Source organism: Thalassophryne amazonica, chromosome 2 (assembly GCF_902500255.1).
Source record: "Thalassophryne amazonica chromosome 2, fThaAma1.1, whole genome shotgun sequence".
Taxonomy (NCBI): Eukaryota; Metazoa; Chordata; class Actinopteri; order Batrachoidiformes; family Batrachoididae; genus Thalassophryne; species Thalassophryne amazonica.
The window spans coordinates 114,869,705-114,894,242 of record NC_047104.1 but is presented as its reverse complement, the minus strand read 5'-3'; the positions used below and the strand labels follow the sequence as shown (position 1 = coordinate 114,894,242).

Below are 24,538 nucleotides of genomic sequence, written 5' to 3'. Positions count from 1 at the left end.
GTCTCCTTTGAACCCTGCGTGACATCGCGGGACGTGACCACTTATGGGGAACTCCACTCCGTTGTGCAATATATACACAGCATAAGTTCACATGGAAAAAACGCTGTACTGTTTTGTTTTCGGCTGCAATCACCGAAGCAGTCGCGAAAAGTTTTTTTTTTTTTTTTTGGTTCCCAGTGGAGAAGAGAAAATGAGGCAGATGGGGTGCGTCATGTCGGTTGTCTTAGCCTACACAGCTAACCAGAGTAGCGCTGTTCTCTCGCCTGCAAAACCGCCTTGATATGTTTGTGCTCCGGGTCATAAACAGACCGCAACACTTGGATGGATGGATGGATGGATGGATGGATGGATGGATGGATGGATGGATGGATGGATGGATGGATGGATGGATGGATGGATGGATGGATGGATGGATGGATAGCTTTATTATCATTATCATTACAACAATGAGATTGCCACACTCACATTCCACAGACAAACAGCAATTAATCCACAATTATTACTTGTTTACCGTAATAATGGCACACATCAGAATTAAGACAACACATATACATTTGACATTGTTTATGTGCACTAATGAAACAGCCCGTTTTCCAAATTGAGGCGATGTGAGTGTGTGGTAGCCGCTGCAACTGGAGTCGCGCCACCTGCCAGCTTGGGAAGAACGGGGGCCTGCAGCGGGGGGGGGGGGGGGGGCAGGAAGGGAGTAAAGGGAAAAGCTGGAGCATGCTTCAGTCCATGTGTAAGTCTGTCAGTTTATTGTCTTTGTGGGTTGAGATAAGAATGGAGCCGAATAATCTCACCAAGGCCTGAATAAATTCCTCTGGAGGTAAACAGTGGGCAATTTGTCTTTGAGGCTAGATAAGCCTGGAGTGTTGTAGCTGAGCAATGAAAAACACTTTTAACAGTTCCACTTGAACAGCCAAATCCCAATTATGAATTTAGAATATTCCCAATTATGAATTAAGAATATTCAATGGCCTCCGAAACCTTCAGCTTCAACTGCAAGGCACACATCAGCTCCAAGGTGTCATCCAATTTGCGTCTGAGTTCAAGAGTCAACGTAGTCTGAGAATGCACTGCCTTGCTAATCTCGTTAATCATGACGGATAAGCAAGGGCCCGTGGTTCTTGATGCCGCCGTCTTGCCAATTTTCCGGTAGATCAGGGCAGCACATAAGCCAAAAAGTACCAGCCCTGCTGCCATGAGACCAAAAATGAATAAATCCTCGACATCCTCAATGGAGAAAGGTGCCAAGCATGCAACACGCGAAGACCCCCAGGAGTCGAGGACATAGCCCGCAGGATACATTCCATCTGGGCAGGTAGGATCCCCGGTCCTGACCTTCTTGTAGAAAAAATGGTGTCACTTGTCCACTTTCCCAACTGCATTGTCACTTTTTCTTTGCATTTTCATTTTGCTTGCGTGTAATTTGCCCAAAAACCCACTGAAAATGCCGTGGTTATTCTCCCACAAGTAGAGAAATTACATTATATGCGTCATATTTTACCCTTTTAGCGCCAGACCTCAAACAAGACTGCGGTGCCCTATTAAATCAGATTTTTGGGGGACTGTGCTTCAGTTCTTCTAACGGTTTACTTTGTTGTGAACATTAAAAGTTATGAGCTGCATATTTTCTCAGTAATTATGCATTAAGTGGACCTAAAAGATGAAGCTACCGATAGCTGGTAAAAGTGCTAACACCGTTAGCTTACAGCATTAAATCTGACGAGAGTTTCACTCAACGTGAATATTTATAATAAAATACTCTAAAATGACACACACTCTCCGCTACCAGCTGCATCAAGCAGCATCTGAGCTAAAGAGACAGTGTTGACAACTCTTCAGTAAGAAAAGTAGCCATAGGCTGTCCTAAAAGTTGCTAAATTACGCCATAGGCTAATTTGTATATTATTTGCATATTATGATGTCATAACAGTTGTAGGGAAAAAAGAAACATTATGGGAGAGATCATTGAATACATTATCAACCTTTTAATATCGTTTGGTAAATTCCATATTATGTGTATTTTATTTGTATTTTATTAATGTATTTATTTATTATCTTTTAAAATGAAATTCCTTTGTTAAATTTATGTAAATTTTCATTTATTTGTTTGTTTCTACAAGAATTGCGTTGCACTTTACATTGAGTGTAAAATATTCTAAGTATCAATACGTTTGCTGATGTATTACACAATCAGCAAAATCAAACGAAACAAATAACATGATGCATTATGTTCACTGTTGCAATGTTTCTGTGTAAATACAGAATTTGTATAAACTGTAAATAGTGAACACTTTTTAATCTTATTAGAAATGCACTGCAAGAATAACAAATGCAGTCATTGTGCATCACTTTTGCTCGGTAATGCTTGTTTCAGAGTAGCAACAGTAATTTATAGGAATCACTGGCTGGAAGGGACACTGGTGTGGGTGCCAGAAACCTTTTGTAAAAGCTGACGGATTCGTGTTAGTCTAGGGAAAGTCCCCAAAGCTCATAAAAAGCATGCGTGACATATCAGGTGCCAGTATAAAAGCTTTTTAGTAGATGCTTTAAAATGACAGATTTTCCAAAATGAATTACTTGAGACAGTCTGTTAACCTAAATGGAATTTGGTGGGTACAGATTAAACAAGGCTGTTGTTACCAGTATACCCCTCCTCTCCTCTATTCCACTGCAGGATAAAATAAAAGCAACAACTATTAAAAAAACAAGACAAAAATAAATACAGTACCTGCTTTGAAAAGAACAAACTGCTTTAGGTTCCTATGGGTGACTTTTAAAATGTCTTATTTCTAAAAATCCTATTTGAAGTATTTCCAGATGACTAAAATGTGTGTGTCTGTGCATTGTGGGGTGGGGATAATTTTGGGGGAAGCATGTACAGTAATTTACTGGTGTATCTTTCCTCAGGGACAGAAATTCTGACAGTGCAGGCAGCTGATAATGACGACCCCAAGACAGACAACGTGCGGATCTTCTACCGCTTAGTTGGTCAAATTCCAGAAAGTCCTCGTGCCCTCTTTAGAGTTGACCCTGATTCAGGAGTCATCTCCGTGCAAGCAGACAGCATGGAGGGCACAGCACCCCAGTACACGCTCACGATCACTGCCGAGGATGCCAAAGGTGACTTTACATCACTGATTAAATAAAACCTTTACTTGCACTTGTATCCTTTTGCAGGCTTCCCAGAAGCATTATTTAAATAACGTAAATGCTATTTTGAAATGAAGTAACAGATGAACACATCAAGTAGGAAGAACCTTTGATAGTGCACCATCACCAAGGTTTACCTATACTGGAATTTTACATTGGGATTAAAAACATTTTTGCATGTTTTTAAACCTAATTCTTATATTGGAGCAGTTTTATTGACATCAGCTTTCCTTGACTATATCTTTCACTGTAACACATCTGGAACTTTTATTTTTTGTTGTCATTTTGGTCATCATGTAATATGTATGACCAACAGGTTTTGTTATGATTTGTGAATTAGGTTTTCTTTTATAAATCAAACATATGGTGTGTAAAAGAAAACTGTTTCAGTGACAAATACATCTGGATCCAAATGGACACCGAAAAGTCGACAACAGGATTTGTGATTTATGAACTCAGAAGTACAGCAACAATTGAAACTGATTTATTTTATTTTGTATAGTTACATAATTTAAAGAAACTTGAAAAAAAAAGAAACCTTACAGGTGGGGGCGGGGAGATTTGACCTGACCTGGCCATCAAAGTCACACAGATCCATCACAGGTCTGACTGGTCATAACATTATATAAACGAAGTCCATATAAGAATAAGATTAAGAAAGAACTTTATTAATCCCAAAGGAAATTGTTTTGACAGAGTGCTGAAACAGTAAACATTACTTTTTTTAACAATGAGTACAACATGTTTATGCAAAATGACCGAAAGACGCTTGTACAAGATGTTTGACAATACTACACATAGCTCTGAGTAACTGAAGAACTCTGATCATTATGCATTATCCTGCAGAAGGGGGAGGAGTTATACAGTCTGATTGCCACAGGTAGGAAGGACCTCCTGTGGCATTTTGTGGATCACTTCGGTGGCCTCAGTATTTTGCTGAAGGTGCTCTGTCAGGACACCAGTGTGGTATGCTTGGGGTAGGTGTTGTCCAAGATGGTGAGCAGTTTCCTCAGCATCCTCCTCTCTGACACCTCCATCACAGACTTCAGCTCCACCCCAGGACAGAGCCAGTTCTCCTGATGAGCATGTTGAGTTTGTTCATGTCAGCTGCCTTCAGCCTACTGCTCCAGCACACTACAGCATTGAAGACGCTGGAGACCACTGAGTGATAAAACATCTGCAACATATTTCTGCAGACATTGAAACACTGAAAGATCTGAGCCTCCTGAGGAAGTACAGTCAGCTCTGACCTTTCTTATACGCAGCATCTGTATTTACAGTCCAGTCCAGTTTGTGTACACCCAGGTAGTGTAGTAGTCCACATTGTCCACCTCAGTTCCATTAATAGTAACTGGGTTTGACTGGTCTTTTGTCTTCTGAAGTCCACCACCACCACCACATATGTAGACTAATGCTTATTCTGTGAGACACACAGTGAGAGAGTCTGTGCAAAACACCCTCACTGTCTTTTGAAGAAAGATGAACATCTTTGAAGACCAAGTTGCACATGACAAGTAGCAGCTCCTTTCTATTTAAAGCAACAGACACAAATTGTATCCTGCATAGAAACCTGTAATTGAGGATTTCATTAGGAGTCATTATCTCAGTGTGTCTGTGGGATCCTGATTTACTACTTACTGCTATCTCCTTTCAGGATACACGTTGAATGATATTATCAAACTGAAAGCCAAGAAGGCCTGTACCTCCTCATCGGTACATCTATTGCCTCTGCAATTCATATTCTGTTTCGATTCTTCTGCTCTTGCTCTTGTTTTTCTAGTCTGGCTTGGTGCTTTCTGTTGCATTCTCCTGTATTGAGCCCCGTTTTTGCAGAGCTGATCAGGAGTACCTACCTGTAGAGTCTTTTCTAGCGCCCCCCCCTGCCCAAACAGCAGACGAGTTCCTGTGGTGGAAATGGGCTTATTATGAATCAGAATCAGCTTTATTGTCATTGCACAGCAATCAGCACAACGAAATTTGCTTGTGCATCCTCAAAAACAATGACCACCCTCAAACACTCTCACCCATACACATACTTCAATAAATATTAAAAAACATCAGATTGGGGGGGGGGGGGGGGGGGTAAGCTAGGAGACAAACATAACTCGAATTGCACTTATCCCACATTGTCATTGTCCCATATTGCACTTATCCCATCCTACACATGTCCCATATTGCATGTATCCCTTTAAAACATCAAATAACATTAAAAATACCCAACTTAATAAAAACCCTTAAATAGCTTAAAAACAGTAATAAATATACCTAAAAATTTAAAAAGTGAAAAACAAATATTGCACATGTCCGCCCTTGTTCTAATTAGATTGATGCGATTGTTCTAACTGGAGCTTGGGCGTGTCTGTTCAGTTCTGTAACAGCTCGAGGAAAGAAGCTGTTTTTCAGCCTTGTGGTGTGGGCTTTAAAGGCCCGATAACAATCATTTATTTATATGGGAAATTCAAAATTTTATGCACCTACCATACAATATTTTGATTGTTCCGACCGATTGTAAGGGTCTTTATTTATTGAAGTTTAATGAATTATCCCAGTATATGAATAGTGTGTTTGTAAATGCATCTATGAAGTCACAGCTCTTTATTTCTACATGCATTTTGCCTTGCCTTGATTCTGCAGTGCTGAGGCAGGAGGTGGGGAGGGTAATGCAATAAATGCCTCCCAGTTTGGGATTCAGGAATATTACAGATTGCAACTTCAACTCAACAAAAATATAAACGCAACACTTTTGGTTTTGCTCTCATTTTGTATGAGATGAACTCAAAGATCTAAAACTTTTTCCACATACACAATATCACCATTTCCCTCAAATATTGTTCACAAACCAGTCGAAATCTGTGATAGTGAGCACTTGTCCTTTGCTGAGATAATCCATCCCACCTCACAGGTGTGCCATATCAAGATGCTGATTAGACACCATGATTAGTGCACAGGTGTGCCTTAGACTGCCCACAATAAAAGGCCACTCTGAAAGGTGCAGTTTTATCACACAGCACTGTTGTATGGCTGGGGGGCCTGGCTGCCTTTTTGTTTCTGTCTTTTGTTTTTCCTTCCAGGTGGCTTGCATTTGGGACTGAGTGGCTGTGTTGCTGAGGTTATCAGGACCTCACCCTGATCACCTGCGGCTCGTCAGGACTCACAGCTGAGGTGCATCTATATGGATTGGAACATGGTGGCATTTGAGACTGGAGTATACAGTGTGTATTTGCCAGAGACTCGACCTTGTGACCAGACGGGTGAGATCGTCGTCTCGGGAGCCATCTCATCATCAGTGGATGCAGAGAACGTCCAGGGTTTGATGCACGGTCTGTGAAAGAGGAGGGGGTGAGGTCTCACGCTCATCAGCACACTTCCTGAGGTACATTAGATTTTGTGACTAACGTTTATACAGTCAGTAAATGTGGTGTCCCTCACACCTTTATTATATTGAGCTGTATGTTAGTCATGTATCGGCTTCCACTGCAGTGGAGTTTTGTGAACTGGATGTTCCATGCCTGCAGGTTGGGAAGCTGATTAGTAATTAAGCCAGGAAGTGTTTGCTGTTTGTACACCTTTAAGTGTTCTCTCTGTGTGTAGAGTGTGGACTCACATAATGGTTCCTTCTTTCACAGACTTGGTTTGTTGCGGCCACCTGGGGGGTGTCGGCGGGGTCCTTGGGTCCGAACAGCTTCTGGCTCCAGACCGTTAGCGCTGCTGGGAGCGCACCACGCCAGACCGCACTTTCTGTTATTTTTTGTATCACTGTTATGTATTAAATTCAGTTAGCCTTTGTACCGTGCTCTGCTTATTTCATACTGGGTCCTTCAAACGCTGGTCGGTTCTCCGAGCTGCGTCCGACACATAACACAGCACAATGCCACAGATGTCGCAAGATTTGAGGGAGCATGCAATTGGCATGCTGACAGCAGGAATGTCAACCAGAGCTGTTGCTCGTGTATTGAATGTTCATTTCTCTACCATAAGCCGTCTCCAAAGGCGTTTCAGAGAATTTGGCAGTACATCCAACCAGCCTCACAACCGCAGACCACGTGTAACCACGCCAGCCCAGGACCTCCATATCCAGCATGTTCACCTCCAAGATCGTCTGAGACCAGCCACTCGGCCAGCTGCTGAAACAGTCGGTTTGCATAACCAAAGAATTTGTGCACAAACTGTCAGAAACCGTCTCAGGGAAGCTCATCTGCATGCTTGTCCTCCTCATCGGGGTCTCGACCTGACTCCAGTTCGTCGTCGTAACCGACTTGAGTGGGCAAATGCTCACATTCGCTGGTGTTTGGCACATTGGAGAGGTGTTCTCTTCACGGATGATGCGAAGGAGATGTGTTGCACTGCATGAGGCAAATGGTGGTCACACCAGATACTGACTGGTATCCCCCCCAAATAAAACAAAACTGCACCTTTCAGAGTGGCCTTTTATTGTGGGCAGTCTAAGGCACACCTGTGCACTAATCATGGTGTCTAATCAGCATCTTGATATGGCACACCTGTGAGGTGGGATGGATTATCTCAGCAAAGGACAAGTGCTCACTATCACAGATTTAGACTGGTTTGTGAACAATATTTGAGGGAAATGGTGATATTGTGTATGTGGAAAAAGTTTTAGATCTTTGAGTTCATCTCATACAAAATGGGAGCAAAACCAAAAGTGTTGCGTTTATATTTTTGTTGAGTATATATATACTCAGTGCCTTAAGGGCCATCAGGATGTCTGTTAATATAGAGTTACTTAACAAGTGATGGCATGGACCCCCACAGCCAATCACAGTCACACTGATGAAATCACTGGTAATCCAAAGGCACAATTGTAATGGCAGTGCAAGATGCTTTGAGTCTTGCACTGCACTTGCACATTAGGTCTCTCTCTTCTAAGTCCCTGTTAGTAAATGATATAATAATTGATCAACATATTGATTTATTCTACCTTACAGAAACCTGGTTACAGCAGGATGAATATGTTAGTTTAAATGAGTCAACACCCCCAAGTTACACTAACTGCCAGAATGCTCGTAGCACGGGCCGAGGCGGAGGATTAGCAGCAATCTTCCACTCCAGCTTATTAATTAATCAAAAATCCAGACAGAGCTTTAATTCATTTGAAAGCTTGACTCTTAGTCTTGTCCATCCAAATTGGAAGTCCCAAAAACCAGTTTTATTTGTTATTATCTATCGTCCACCTGGTCGTTACGATGAGTTTCTCTGTGAATTTTCAGACGTTTTGTCTGACTTAGTGCTTAGCTCAGATAAGATAATTATAGTGGGCGATTTTAACATCCACACAGATGCTGAAAATGACAGCCTCAACACTGCATTTAATCTATTATTACACTCAATTGGCTTTGCTCAAAATGTAAATGAGTCCACCCACCACTTTAATCATATCTTAGATCTTGTTCTGACTTATGGTATGGAAATTGAAGACTTAACAGTATTCCCTGAAAACTCCCTTCTGTCTGATCATTTCTTAATAACATTTACATTTACTCTGATGGACTACCCAGCAGTGGGGAATAAGTTTCATTACACTAGAAGTCTTTCAGAAAGCGCTGTAACTAGGTTTAAGGATATGATTCCTTCTTTATGTTCTCTAATGCCATATACCAACACAGTGCAGAGTAGCTACCTAAACTCTGTAAGTGAGATAGAGTATCTCGTCAATAGTTTTACATCCTCATTGAAGACAACTTTGGATGCTGTAGCTCCTCTGAAAAAGAGAGCTTTAAATCAGAAGTGCCTGACTCTGTGGTATAACTCACAAACTCGCAGCTTAAAGCAGATAACCCGTAAGTTGGAGAGGAAATGGCGTCTCACTAATTTAGAAGATCTTCACTTAGCCTGGAAAAAGAGTCTGTTGCTCTATAAAAAAAGCCCTCCGTAAAGCTAGGACATCTTACTACTCATCACTAATTGAAGAAAATAAGAACAACCCCAGGTTTCTTTTCAGCACTGTAGCCAGGCTGACAAAGAGTCAGAGCTCTATTGAGCCGAGTATTCCTTTAACTTTAACTAGTAATGACTTCATGACTTTCTTTGCTAATAAAATTTTAACTATTAGAGAAAAAATTACTCATAACCATCCCAAAGACGTATCATTATCTTTGGCTGCTTTCAGTGATGCCGGTATTTGGTTAGACTCTTTCTCTCCGATTGTTCTGTCTGAGTTATTTTCATTAGTTACTTCATCCAAACCATCAACATGTCTATTAGACCCCATTCCTACCAGGCTGCTCAAGGAAGCCCTACCATTATTTAATGCTTCGATCTTAAATATGATCAATCTATCTTTATTAGTTGGCTATGTACCACATGCTTTTAAGGTGGCAGTAATTAAACCATTACTTAAAAAGCCATCACTTGACCCAGCTATCTTAGCTAATTATAGGCCAATCTCCAACCTTCCTTTTCTCTCAAAAATTCTTGAAAGGGTAGTTGTAAAACAGCTAACTGATCATCTGCAGAGGAATGGTCTATTTGAAGAGTTTCAGTCAGGTTTTAGAATTCATCATAGTACAGAAACAGCATTAGTGAAGGTTACAAATGATCTTCTTATGGCCTCAGACAGTGGACTCATCTCTATGCTTCTTCTGTTAGACCTCAGTGCTGCTTTTGATACTGTTGACCATAAAATTTTATTACAGAGATTAGAGCATGCCATAGGTATTAAAGGCACTGCGCTGCGGTGGTTTGAATCATATTTATCTAATAGATTACAATTTGTTCATGTAAATGGGGAATCTTCTTCACAGACTAAGGTTAATTATGGAGTTCCACAAGGTTCTGTGCTAGGACCAATTTTATTCACTTTATACATGCTTCCCTTAGGCATTGCTTAAATTTTCATTGTTACGCAGATGATACCCAGCTTTATCTATCCATGAAGCCAGAGGACACACACCAATTAGCTAAACTGCAGGATTGTCTTACAGACATAAAGACATGGATGACCTCTAATTTCCTGCTTTTAAACTCAGATAAAACTGAAGTTATTGCACTTGGCCCCACAAATCTTAGAAACATGGTGTCTGACCAGATCCTTACTCTGGATGGCGTTACCCTGACCTCTAGTAATACTGTGAGAAATCTTGGAGTCATTTTTGATCAGGATATGTCATTCAATGTGCATATTAAACAAATATGTTTTTTGCATTTACGCAATATCTCTAAAATCAGAAAGGTCTTGCCTCAGAGTGATGCTGAAAAACTAATTCATGCATTTATTTCCTCTAGGCTGGACTATTGTAATTCATTATTATCAGGTTGTCCTAAAAGCTCCCTGAAAAGCCTTCAGTTAATTCAAAATGCTGCAGCTAGAGTACTAACGGGGACTAGAAGGAGAGAGCATATTTCACCCATATTGGCCTCTCTTCATTGGCTTCCTGTTAATTCTAGAATAGAATTTAAAATTCTTCTTCTTACTTATAAGGTTTTGAATAATCAGGTCCCATCTTATCTTAGGGACCTCATAGTACCATATCACCCCAATAGAGCACTTCGCTCTCAGACTGCAGGCTTACTTGTAGTTCCTAGGGTTTGTAAGAGTAGAATGGGAGGCAGAGCCTTCAGCTTTCAGGCTCCTCTCTTGTGGAACCAGCTCCCAATTCAGATCAGGGAGACAGACACCCTCTCTACTTTTAAGCTTAAGCTTAAAACTTTCCTTTTTGCTAAAGCTTATAGTTAGGGCTGGATCAGGTGACCCTGAACCATCCCTTAGTTATGCTGCTATAGACTTAGACTGCTGGGGGGTTCCCATGATGCACTGAGTGTTTCTTTCTCCTTTTGCTCTGTATGCACCACTCTGCATTTAATCATTAGTGATTAATCTCTGCTCTGTTCCACAGCATGTCTTTTTCCTGGTTCTCTCCCTCAGCCCCAACCAGTCCCAGCAGAAGACTGCCCCTCCCTGAGCCTGGTTCTGCTGGAGGTTTATTCCTGTTAAAAGGGAGTTTTTCCTTCCCACTGTCGCCAAGTGCTTGCTCACAGGGGGTCGTTTTGACCGTTGGGGTTTTTATGTAATTATTGTATGGCCTTGCCTTACAATATAAAGCGCCTTGGGGCAACTGTTTGTTGTGATTTGGCACTATATAAATAAAATTGATTGAATTGATTGATTGATTTGACAGAGACAATAAAAAATAGATGTAAAGCTAAATCCCATCAATTACAGTATACATTCAGCCTTCATTTATCACAATCAAAAGCCAACAGCTATTGTTTCATAGCTATGTCAGGTAGAGAGTAGAAGCGTTATGGACACTGTAGGACCCGCAAAAGGGAGATTTTTAGTCTGGTTTTTATTTTTCCCCTGCCACAGATGATGTGGTTTTATGACTCATGGCACTTTCTGTTCTTTCAACATGCATTAGTTGTGTGATAGTCTGACCCTGAGTCACTAACAGAAGCTATGATGATGTCTTGTGATGATGTCCCTGGCAGGTTTAAACAGTTCGTGCACTGTGGTTGTGACGGTGCAGGATGAGAACAACAACCCACCGGTCTTTTCACAACATGAGGTAAGTGAGTACATGAAAAACACACCTTCTGGTATAAAATAATTGAATGTATCAGTCAACTCTAGACAATGTAAAGTTAGTGACAGACAGTTAAGACAAACAGCACAGGCACTAATTGGTTATTGGACTGCACAATCTGAAACCACCCTGAGGGCCACTGATCTAATTTTACTAGCAGGAACAAAATGCTGCCTCTAATTTCAGGTTTACAGAGGGCACCATGTTACTGGGACAGCTTTGTACTATTAAAGGTGTGTTTGAGTTTAATCTAATAAAACTACAGTTGTTTTTGGTTACAGTATTTACAATTATAGGACACTTCATTAGGTACACCTGTTCAATTGCTCAAGAAAATCTAATCTACTCAGCCAGTTACATGGAACAAAAAAAATGCATTTAGGCATGTAGACATGTCCACCAAAATCTTCTAAAATTCAAACCAAGTATCACAATGAGGAAGAAATAAGATGTATTTGCCTTTGAACATAGCCACAGTTGTTGGTGCCAAATGGGTTGAATATTTCAGAAACTACTGATCCACTAGAATTTTCCAATACAACCATCTCTAGGGTCTGCCTGCTCTAGCACTGCCCCCCAATCCCCTCTAATAGCTGGGGTTACTCATACACCACCTCATGTACACCCCTTATCACCGACCTCCACTATCGATAGTCCTCCCTCTCGGGCAGCTACCTCAATTAGTGTGCCTCTCAAACCAGCCAATAACCTCCATTTTGGTCACTGTGAGCCTCCTCCCCCTGTCTCTATAACATCAGACATGGTGACGTGTGAGCTCAGGAGACTCCAGCCCAGGAAGGCTGCTGGACCGGACAGAGTGTGTCCTAGACTCCTGAAACTCTGTGCGGCTGAACTAGGTGAGCCTCTGCAGCATGTCTTCAACCTCAGTTTACATCTTGAGAGAGTACCAACTTTGTGGAAGACATCATGCCTCATCCCAGTTCCAAAGAAGTTACATCCCAGTGAACTGAATGACTTCAGGCCTGTTGCTTTAACTTGTCACATCATGAAGACATTGGAGCGGTTACTACTGCACGTCCTCAGACCCCAAGTCAGCCATGCACTCGATCCGCTACAGTTCACATACCGGGAGAAAGTAGGAGTGGAAGATGCTATCATTTACCTACTGCACAGAGCTCATTCATACCTAGACAGAGGTAATGGTGCTGTGAGAATCATGTTTTTTGATTTCTCCAGTGCCTTTAACACCATTCAGCCTCCACTGTTGAGAGATAAGCTACTGCGGATGAGGGTAGACCCACACCTAGTCTCCTGGATAACAGACTATCTCACCATGAGACCACAGCTTGTGAGGCTGAAAGACTGTGTCTCTGGGACTGTGATCAGTAGTACAGGTGCCCCACAAGGAACTGTCCTCTCTCCTGTTCTGTTTACCCTCTATACATCAGATTTCAGTTACAACACTGAGCTATGCCACATACAGACCCACTCTTTGCACTGCTCCCCTATTGATGCACTTACAGTGACTGAATGTATAATGTACCCCTCACCATGAATGTCCACTCAATTGGTGTTGGTGTTTTTTTTTTTCCTTGTCCTTGTGTGTGTTGAATGTACTGTATAAGTATAACGATGTGTTTTAAGCTATGGGGTGTTTAAATTTTTTTTGGATCATTAAAGTATCTATCTATCTATCTATCTATCTATCTATCTATCTATCTATCTATCTATCTATCTATCTATCTATCTATCTATCTATCTATCTATCTATCTATCTATCTATCTATCTATCAGTATTCAGGCAGGGGTGGTTTCTGTAGGCAAAAAAAAATGCCTGAATGATGCCTGGTAGAAGTCACAGAAGAATGGCCAGATTTGTTGAAAAATTGAAATGCACAGCAACTTCAAATTAATAGTCATTCAAGCCATGCTCCCCCTCCCCAACCCCTCAGCGGTGGACTGGACGCCTTCATGGACACCTGCATGGACTCTCGTCAATTGTTGTTGCGTTATGTTCTGCATTGTAAACCTTTTTGGTTGAATGGCCAAAGCAGTGGGTCACCCCTTTGAGTCTGGTCTGCTTGAGGTTTCTTCCTCAATATCAGAGGGAGTTTTTACTTATGACTATCATATGTGTGCTTGCTCTATTAGTTGGTAAGGTTAGACTTTACTTGTTGGCGTGCCTTGAGGTAGCTTTGTTGTGATTTGGCGCTATATAAACTAAATAAATTGAACTGAAATTGATGGTATGGAGAACAGCATCTCTGAATGTAAAGCATGTCGAACCTTTCAAGAGGCTATACTGGGCATGGCTTCACCAAAACTGGACAACGTCTCAGGGTCTGGCAAAATATTCAGATGGTATTGTCAGAATTTGCTGCAAACAACATAAAAGTGTTGTTCTCATGTCGATGTAGACCAAAATCTCTGAGGAAAATTTTCAGGTCAGGTGAGGTCTGGGAGCACACACTGATGCAGGGCATTTCCACATCCAGTACACTACTGAACAGCCTGGAGTCCAGGATACCAAAACAGCGGGCAGACAACTCGTCCCTTCTCACCTCTTGAGAGTAGTTGTTTATCTGTTGCAGCCAGAAGAAGCATGGCTGTTCCCTTGGCCTTGTACAGATACTAGGGTCCTCAACACTGACCCACATGCTGTATCATACCCAGAGAAACACACTACATGACCAGTCTCCCTAAGTAACTGTTCATTTGATACAAATTAATTCCAGCAGGAACAAAGGATCCTCTGAAGAGATGTAGTGCCGAGACATCCAGTTGTCTCCCCAGTTCACTGGTTTGTATCAAAGTTTCATAACCATAAAGCAACAAAGGAAGTGCCAGGACACTAAAGACGTGAATGTTTGTTTTCCTGCAAAGTTACTGGTTTTGCCAAACATCTCTGTCCAGTGACCTCATCATGACACTATCAGATCTTCCCAGACATCTCTCAGTCTGGAAAGTTGAAGACCCAGAGACATGAAGGTCTTTCGTTCGAGGCTTTCACTACATACAAACACATTTCTGATGGCTGCCTTTAATTGGAGTAAATGGATATAGAAAATAGATGTTTTGACTAATGAAACTGAACTGAATAGAATAGAATAAAATGCATGGTGATGTGATCAGTGATCAGTTTGTTGGAACTGGTTTGTGTGTCAGCTCATTGATTGGCTGACAGGGACTGTCCATGGCTGTTTCTGTGCTACAGTGTTCTCTTCTCCACTCCAGCTGCTTCAGGAGACTTCACTCTGTTCAGTTTCTGTTCATTTGTTCAATTTGCATCAATATTGCACATAAATTAACCTCAGTTGTGACTGTTTTTCCTGCTTCTTTTGACCCCTGCCTATATGTTCACTGTGATTTTGAGGTGTGGCGATAATACCGAGACATTTAATCTACTCAGGGTGAAGGCATTAATGATGAAAATGAATGTGTTAAGGGGTAGAATTGTTTTTTTTTTTTGGTACACCATCTCGAGCCACAGCAGGGAGCCAGCCTGTGTCACGATTAGGTTATTCTCCAGTGGAAGGGAACAGTCATGTGAGGCAAAGCAATGATGTGTCCATGAGTGGTGACCGCATCGATGATCAATTTAGATGTAGCATCAGACCCACTGCACATGCACGCAAGGACAGGCACTATACACTACACTCATAGTTTTGTTTGTTGTTGTTGGAACACAAATTGTGCTCTCTGTCCTTTCCTTTAGCCAATCATATGTCCTGTCCACAAATAGTCCAACAGACAACAAACAAAGCAACCAACAGCATTATGTGTAATATCCTTTAAAAATCCATGTCTTTTTGATCGTCACTTACAAGGGTGAATGAGTTTGAACTTCAAAAAAAACTGAGTGGTAGATCATTTCAGGATAACTGTATAAATACTTCTGTAATATCCGTCTTTATTTGATAAGAAAACATGAGCAGAGGAGGTCCCCCTCTTTCTGGTGCAGTTTCTGGCATGAAGAAAATTGGCTAAAGAAAATCCCTTCACTTCCACCCACGTGCTGACTCATAGGAGATAAAAAAAAAGAGTTGTGGTGGTTTGAGAGGTACGTGGGAAAGCCGTCATGCTGTGATAATAGACATCTTGTCTTGAATTGTTCTTTCTGTCAGCCTGATGTGACAAGACTTCAGACATTACAAGCTGGCAAAAAAAGAACAAAACAAAAAAAAAAAGTGACAAAACATGGCATTTACATAATGTTGGCTGTAGAAATTTTGTGTGAATACGTAGCTCATTTTTATTCATTTTTTTCCTTACTATTTATTGTTTTTTATCTTCTTTAATTTTATTAATTTTGGTCACCGTTGTATTATTTACAGTAGTGTTCAGAATAATAGTAGTGCTATGTGACTAAAAAGATTAATCCAGGTTTTGAGTATATTTCTTATTGTTACATGGGAACCAAGGTACCAGTAGATTCAGTAGATTCTCACAAATCCAACAAGACCAAGCATTCATGATATGCACACTCTTAAGGCTATGAAATTGAGCTATTAGTAAAAAAAAAAAAAAGTAGAAAAGGGGGTGTTCACAATAATAGTAGTGTGGCATTCAGTCAGTGAGTTTGTCAATTCTGTGGAACAAACAGGTGTGAATCAGGTGTCCCCTATTTAAGGATGAAGCCAGCACCTGTTGAACATGCTTTTCTCTTTGAAAGCCTGAGGAAAATGGGACGTTCAAGACATTGTTCAGAAGAACAGCGTAGTTTGATTAAAAAGTTGATTGGAGAGGGGAAAACTTATACACAGGTGCAAAAAATTATAGGCTGTTCATCTACAATGATCTCCAATGCTTTCAAATGGACAAAAAAAAAAAACAGAGATGAGTGGAAGAAAACAGACAACCATCAAAATGGATAGAAGAATAACCAGAATGGCAAAGGCTCACCCATTGATCAGCTCCAGGATGATCAAAGACAGTCTGGAGTTACCTGTAAGTGCTGTGACAGTTAGAAGACACCTGTGTGAAGCTAATTTATTTGCAAGAATCCCCCGCAAAGTCCCTCTGTTAAATAAAAGACGTGCAGAAGAGGTTACAATTTGCCAAAGAACACATCAACTGGCCTAAAGAGAAATGGAGGAATATTTTGAGGACTGATGAGAGTAAAATTGTTCTTTTTGGGTCCAAGGGCCGCAGACAGTTTGTGAGACGACCCCCAAACTCTGAATTCAAGCCACAGTTCAACAAGACAATGACCCCAAGCACGCTAGTAAACGAGCAAAATCATGGTTCCAAACCAACAAAATTGCCTCGCAGATGTGAAGAAATCCTGAAAAACTGTGGTTACACAACTAAATATTAGTTTAGTGATTCACAGGATTGCTTAAAAAAGCAGTTTGAACATAATAGTTTTGAGTTTGTAGTGTCAACAGCAGATGCTACTATTATTGTGAACACCCCCTTTTCTACTATTTTTTTTTACTAATAGCCCAATTTCATAGCCTTAAGAGTGTGCATATCATGAATGCTTGGTCTTGTTGGATTTGTGAGAATCTACTGAATCTACTGGTACCTTGTTTCTCATGTAACAATAAGAAATATACTCAAAACCTGGATTAATCTTTTTAGTCACATAGCACTACTATTATTCTGAACACTACTGTATGTCCTCTCCTTCAGCATTTTAACCACATCTGCTGTTGTTGAACCCTTACTTTACATTGCAGGTGTATGTGTGCACACTTGCTCACATACTTCTCACACGTCACATGCACACACACATGCACCAACACAGAGGTGGAAAATGTTCCTTTGCAGTTACGCCTGACAAGTGCTGTTTTTTCCACTGCTGTGTGAAGACAGCTCTATGGGAAGGTGATGTGGGACTGGAGTGGTGACAGGTTTGGGTTTGGAGCCCCTTCGGGTAGGGGAGTCAGATCAGAGGGACGGCTGCTCCGCCAGAGGACATCTGAGAGCGGCAGATTAAACGGCTGTCTAAACACAGCGACACGAGTGAATAAAAGTCAGCAAACACCAGCAGGGCAACAGGGGGCAAGGAAGAGTTGGTTATATTTTGTTTCAGCTCTGCATCAAGGGGTCCTGCCTTTCATCATTGTCCTTTTAGCTTGAATTTTTTTTTCTGATTCCTTTGACCTGATCCTGCCTTTGATCTTTAATTGTGATCCTGGTTACAGCAACCATGATCTAATAAATCCTGTTTAAAAAAACACAGAGAGAGAGAGAGAGAGAGAGAGAGAGAGAGGAGTAATGGCATGACCTCCACGGCAATGTCTGAAGATCAAACATTCAGGATCAAAGTAGATTGATCTGAATCAAAGATCAGCAATTCAGAATAAACCTCAGTGGTTGGGATCAAAGTTCATCAGTAGGACACTGTTGAGATCAAAGATGAGTGATCAGGACTTTTCTTCTTCTTAAGTTCAGCAGTTCTGCACAAACTTCAGTGATCAAGATGAAAGTTCAGCATTTAAGGTCCCGCAGTCGTAACCAAAGATCTTCAGCAGTGTGTTTGTGTGTGTGTGTGTGTGTGTGTGTGTGTGTGTGTGTGTGTGTGTGTGTGTGTGTGTGTGTTTGTGTGTGTGTGTGTGTGTATGTGTGTGTGTGTGTGTGTGTGTGTGTGTGTGTGTGTGTGTGTGTGTGTGTGTGTGTGTGTGTGTTGATCTTCATACTGTACGTGACAGATTCTGATGAAATGACAGGGCCTTTTTTGTTCTTGATATATTTTCCATGTCCTTGACATCAGTACGGGCCCTTTCACATCCCGGAGGATGCTCCCACGGGCACCACGGTAGCAGCTGTGCTGGCAGGAGACGCTGACGTGCGAGGAGGAGACAGCTGGCAGGTGGACTACCGATTAGAGTCTGGAAACGAGGAGGATGTCTTTACATTAGTCACAGACAAGCAGACCAATGAAGTCTCACTTGTCCTCTCGAAGGTAAATCATCAAACTAAAAACATTCATTCAGTTTCTGCAAACATTTAATGTAATAGCAATTTTATGAAAAGACATCCTCATCCTCAATGTGTCCAATATTTTAATAATAAATTTACTTCATTAACACAATTTGTCCTGTCAGAAAAAAAACATGTTAAAGCTTCAGTAAGAAGGTTTTAGCATCACCTAGAGTTGAGATTGCAGATTGTATGCTGGTCACAGTTTTCTTTCCCTTCATATTTCCCCCTCTTTGGTGATGAGGTTTCATGATCCCTTGGTTTCTTTTATGATAACCGCTATATATGATTATCTATTTCACACAAAATGAAGCTCCTCTATCTTGTCAGCCTGTGAGAGCAACCAGTAACAGTGTGTTCAGGGGAGCAAACACTGATTCCTTTTCTGTTTCATCAGTATGCCAAATGAAACAGGCAGAGTAAGTATGTCCCTATTAGGCTGCTATACCAACGTGACGATGCAACATTGCGTCTGCACTGAGGGGGCCCACTCCCATGCACACATGAAGTGCTCATTGTAAGCTTGTGAAAACACATCACTTCATTTTTGCAGGCAATTATACACCAATGAACAGATACTTCTTCCAGCTGCTCCCATGCCGGGTCGCCACAGCAGGTCAACCATTTCCATTTCACTCTGTACTCTGCATCTTCCCCAGTCACACAACCCACCTGCACGTCCTCTATCAGCACATCCATAAACCACCCTTTTCTCGTCCTACCTGGTGGCTGCATCCTCAGCATTGTTCTCCCTATATGCCTTGGGTCGGTAATCTACGAACCATCTAAATCTCACCTCTCTGAATTTGTTTCTAAACTGCCCTACCTGACCTGCCCTTCTGATATGTTCATTCCTAATCCTGTCCATCCTCATCACTCCCAAAGAAAACTGCAACATCTTCAGCTCTGCCACCTCCAGCTCTACCTTCACACAACGTACAACATAGCTGGTCTCATTACTGTCTTGTAAACTTTCCCCTTCACTCTTGCAGATATCTGCCAACTTTCTCCACTCACTCCACCCTGCCTGCACTGTCTTCTTCACCTCTGTACCACATTCTCCATTACTTTGGATAGCTGAGCCCAAGTATTTAAATTCATCTACCTTAACCACTTCTATTCCTTGTAACCGCACTATTATCCAGGCTCTCTTTTATTCACTCAGACATACTCAGTCTTGCACGTACTGACTTTCATTCCCCTGCTCTCCAGAGTTTAACTCCATCTCAAGGCTATTTTCAACCTGCTTTCTACTCCACTACAGATAACAGTGTCATCTGCAAACATCATAGTCCATGGAAACTCCTCTCTGATCTCATCCGACAACGTGTCCATTACCATTGCAAGCAAGAAAGGGCCCAGAGCAAATCCTTGATGTAATCCCACCTCCACCTTGAATGCATGTGTAATTCCTACTGTGCGTCTCATCACTGTCACACTGTTCTTAAACATATCCTGGACTACTCTCAAATGCTTCTCTGCCACTCCAGACTTCCTCATAAATAACACAGCTCATCTCTTGGCAGCCTGTCATAAGCTTTCTCAAAATCCACAAACACAGTGCAACTCCTTCTGGCCTTCTCTATACTTCTCCATCAGCACTCTCACAGCAAACATTGCATCTGTAGTGCTCTTTCTCAGCATGAAACCATATTGCTTCTCACAGATCTTCACCTGCTTTCTAAGCCTAACTTCTATCTGTAAACAGGTGGTATGAATTCTATCTTCCATTTCTGCTTGTAAACACTCCTAAATCCAACACAGTCACTTTAATCACTTTTTGAGGCATTTGGGCTGTCTGTGCAGTCCATGTGTGTGCCAAAATAATGTATACAACTTAAGTCACTTTTCTGATTGATGATATATTTAAAGACGGAAATGGCACAAAGAACAGCAAAACAATATTCTGACACATCTCCCACATGCTTAAAAACAGATTCCAGATGACAATGGAATATTTTATCCCTGTAATCTTTCCCATCCCTGGGGCACATTGCCCTTCGCCTGCCTCTTATAATCCAGCAGGAGCATGTGTGTGTGTGTGTGTGTGTAAGATAATTGTTCACTGAAAGTGGGCCAGGCAGCGGACAGTCTATTATTTTCAGCCTCTTTTCTGTGCATCAATGAATATGAGTGAATTGTGTTGTTGTTGTTCCTCTGAGAAAAATGCTGACAATTCTAGGGACTAGAATATTTCTTTTTCTCATTTGGGGGTTTAAATTGTTAGATGGGATGGTCAACAGTTGTCACTTTTGTCTTTGAACCACTATCATTTTTCACCTCCTTAGGTTTCACTGAGATAATTGAGACATGGGGAAGCACTCCAGAATTTTTAAGTGTTTATCAATTCCACAATATGAGTTTGCTGCTTTGTGAAATTGTTCTCTTTTTTTTCTTTTTTCATTTTTTTTGCTGTTGTTTGTTTGTTTATGCCTGAGTGCAGATACAGGGGGATTGTTTCCGGTGTTCTGTCAACCTATGCTTGATGTGCTACCTTATGGCTTTGCACATGCACAGTCCCTTATTTCTGAGATCTGTTTCTGCGCCCATAATTTCATGCAACCTTATTGAAGTAACTTTGCAGATTTGTGAGGAATGTCTTCGGAACAGCATGGAGCATGGAGTGCATGGAGTGCGTGAAGGTATAAAATAAAGTGTGTGTTTACTGTTGCCATTATCTGATAGGGAATATTAGTCTATCAAAATATACTCAATTTGAAATTATACATAAAAATATGAGTCTCAAAACATACTCCCCATGCTCTGACAGTACACAAGCTTCATAGGCTATGGCCTGCAACACTGGAAATGGTAGGCATAATTACCACAAGAATTTTTGATAGGGTACCATGAATTGATGGACTCTACTATGGATTGGTGCTCTAGGAACACTTTGTCTGCAATGCAACACAAATTGTCAGAAGACCAGCCCTCTAGCTGCAGAGGTGGGATGAAGTCACAAGTCATTCTCAAGTCATCAATCTGCAAGTCCCAAGTCAAGTCTCACGTCATCTTGCAAACAATTGGTTTTAACTGACTTGAGACTTGACTTGGGACTTGATGATTCATGGCTTGAGAGTGACTTGATGGTGGCTTCGTCCCAACTCTGTCTAGCTGTCCATCTTTCTGTATTTGAACAAAATAACTCATAGAAAATTAATCTGATTTAGACCACACTTGGTCGAATGATTGAGAATCATCCAAGGACAAAAGTGACATGATTTTGAGAAAAATCAGTTAAAAGTCTATGTTACAGGCCAAGATCAAATCTTGCCTTTATAACCGTACATGTACACTAACAAATCACAGTACAGGAAGGACCCAAAATGGTACAAAATCCTTTGTTGCTCTAGATATACTGTAGCACTGTCTGAACACTGTACCTTTGAGCATTGATACATTTTATACCTTCTTGTTGGAAACAAAAAGATCAGCTGAAATCCATAAAATCCACACTCAGCTAAAAACATATTCCCAGCAACACAGACCAGGAACTGAATGGAAATATTTTTAACCTGAAAGTTGAAGCTGTAAGAGAGATACTACCACTGATCGTTCCAGCTATATCAAATGTTCAATTATCAAATCATTTTTCTCAAAAGTGTAGTAAATGGTGGTTGCAAGGCAACTTCTTACACATCTGTCATAGAATGATCTTTTTGAGCCCTAGAGTCGGCCTTTTGTGCTCATAATTCCACTGAGACTGCTCTCACAAAACTGGTGAACAATCTATTGATGGCCAAGGAAGCAGATTATGCATCACTGTTGGTTGCTTGATTTGAGCACAGCATGTGATACAGTTGACTATGGTGTTTTAATGGATTGAAAATAATTTTGTTATTTCTGGAAGGGTGCTTGCATGGCTGAGATCTTATTTGTCAGGTAGAAAGCAGTGTATACATTATAATGGCACATCTGATTCCTCAACTATGAAATTTTGGGTACCTCATAGTTTTGTTTTGGGTCCACTGTTGTTCTCCCTGTATGTTGCACCTTTTGGCCAGATTATTCTGAGTCATGGGATCGAAGGGAGCTTGAGAGGTGCTGCAAAGAACAATGGAGAAAACTGCCCAAAGATAGGTGTGCCAGGCTTGTGGCATCATATGCAAGAAGACATGAGGTTGTAATTGCTGCCAAAGGTGCATCAACAAAGTATTGAGCAAAGGCTGTGAATACTTATGTACATGTTATTTCTTGTTTGTTTTGTTTTTTGTTGTTGTTGTTGTGTTTGTAATTAATTTGCAAAAATTTCACTGACTCACCTTCAACCACTGACAACAATTAAGGGTCATGGGGGCCTGGAGCCTATCCCAGCACTCATAAAGTGTGAGGCGGATTACACCCTGGTCAGGACACCAGTCTGCTGCAGGGCCACATGTAGACAAACAAACACATTTACACCTACGGACAATTTAAAGTTTCCAATCCACATAACCTCCATGTCTTTGGATATGGGAGAAAGCCAGAGCACCCAGAGGGAACCCACGCAAACACAGGGAGAACACGGAAAGTCCACACAGAAAGGCCACAGGTGGGAATCAATCACAAGACATGCTTACTGTGAGGCAACAGTGCTAACCACTAATCCACTGTGCTGCTGGAATTAAAAACTGTTTTCTCCTATATGATACCTTCAAGTTGTGTTTTGTGTGTCTTTTAATTCAGTCTGTTTTGGTTCACTGGGATTTCGGGATAATTCATTTGTTCAAAAATTTGTTTTTCATGTTGTCATTATGGGGTGTTGTGAGAAGAATTTTGATAGAAAACATTAATTTAATCCATTTTGGAATAAGGCTATAACATAACAACATGTGGAAAAAGTGAAGCGTTATGAATCTTTTCTGGATGCACCATAATACACGTTCTTTACATCATAATACTAGATACATTGTATATAGTGTTATGATGTATGCATCCAGATTATTTCCACAATCAATAATAGAAACTTTAGAAATATTCATAAAAATGTACTTGGATGCACATTCACCTCAAAATCTAATGTATTCTTCCTTCATCTACCTTAAATCAATTTTCAGTGACATCCCCTTTGGTTTAAAAAATTCCCTCCCCAGTAGAGATAATAGAGCTGTGACGTATGTGGATGCTGATTTATGTTTTGTTACGGAGTGTCCCTTTAAATCCCTTTGAATTAACGTGCATTTGAGCAAATCGTGTTGCAGTGTGAGGTGTGAGGTTAGCGTGAGAAGGCAGACACGTTTCATTGTCAGAAATTACACACTGTTCACAGCCCAAGTGAATAATTAGATAGTGTAAGCAGGCAGTAATGGCAGTTTACCACACAGAACACAAACTGCAAAATGAACCGGTTAAAATCAAACCGTAGACTTGGACAGCAGTCCCAGTTCCATGTTCTCCATAATGTTTAAAACTCAACACATACAGTGCCCTCCTAAAGTATTGGAACACTTGGTATTTTACACATTTTCATTCGTTTATGCCATTTCAATTACAAAAACAAAACAAAAACAAAACAAAACATACATACATACATTTTATATATATATATATATATATATATATATATATACAGTGAGGAGAATATGTATTTGAAACACCCTGCGGTTTTGCAGGGTGTTTAAAAAAAAAAAATCCAGAAATCACAATGTATGATTTTTTAATAAGTATTAAGTATTTAACACCTACCAACCAGCAAGAATTCTGTACCAAATATTAACATTGGTTTTCACAGGTGTTGAAATACTTATTTGCAGCAGTGGCATACAAATAAATTATTAAAAAAATCATACATTGTGATTTCCGGATTTTTTTTTTTTCTTTTTAGATTATGTCTCTCACAGTGGACCTGCACGTAAGATGAAAATTTCAGACCCCTCCATGATTTCTAAGTGGGAGAACTTGCAAAATCGCAGGGTGTTCAAATACTTATTTTACTCACTATATATATATATATATATATATATATATATATA

At 40.7% G+C, this 24,538-nt stretch overlaps 1 protein-coding gene across 1 annotated transcript in view; it reads left to right on the top strand.

Annotated features, from left to right (window-relative positions):
- Positions 1 to 24,538, top strand: part of cdh16 (cadherin 16, KSP-cadherin) — a 163,059-nt gene that overhangs the window by 98,750 nt on the left and 39,771 nt on the right. Inside the window, exons 10-12 of the mRNA XM_034192397.1 lie at positions 2,917 to 3,129; positions 11,605 to 11,681; positions 18,379 to 18,570. Coding sequence (XP_034048288.1) covers positions 2,917 to 3,129; positions 11,605 to 11,681; positions 18,379 to 18,570 — 482 coding nt within the window. The remainder of the gene's footprint in view (positions 1 to 2,916; positions 3,130 to 11,604; positions 11,682 to 18,378; positions 18,571 to 24,538) is intronic.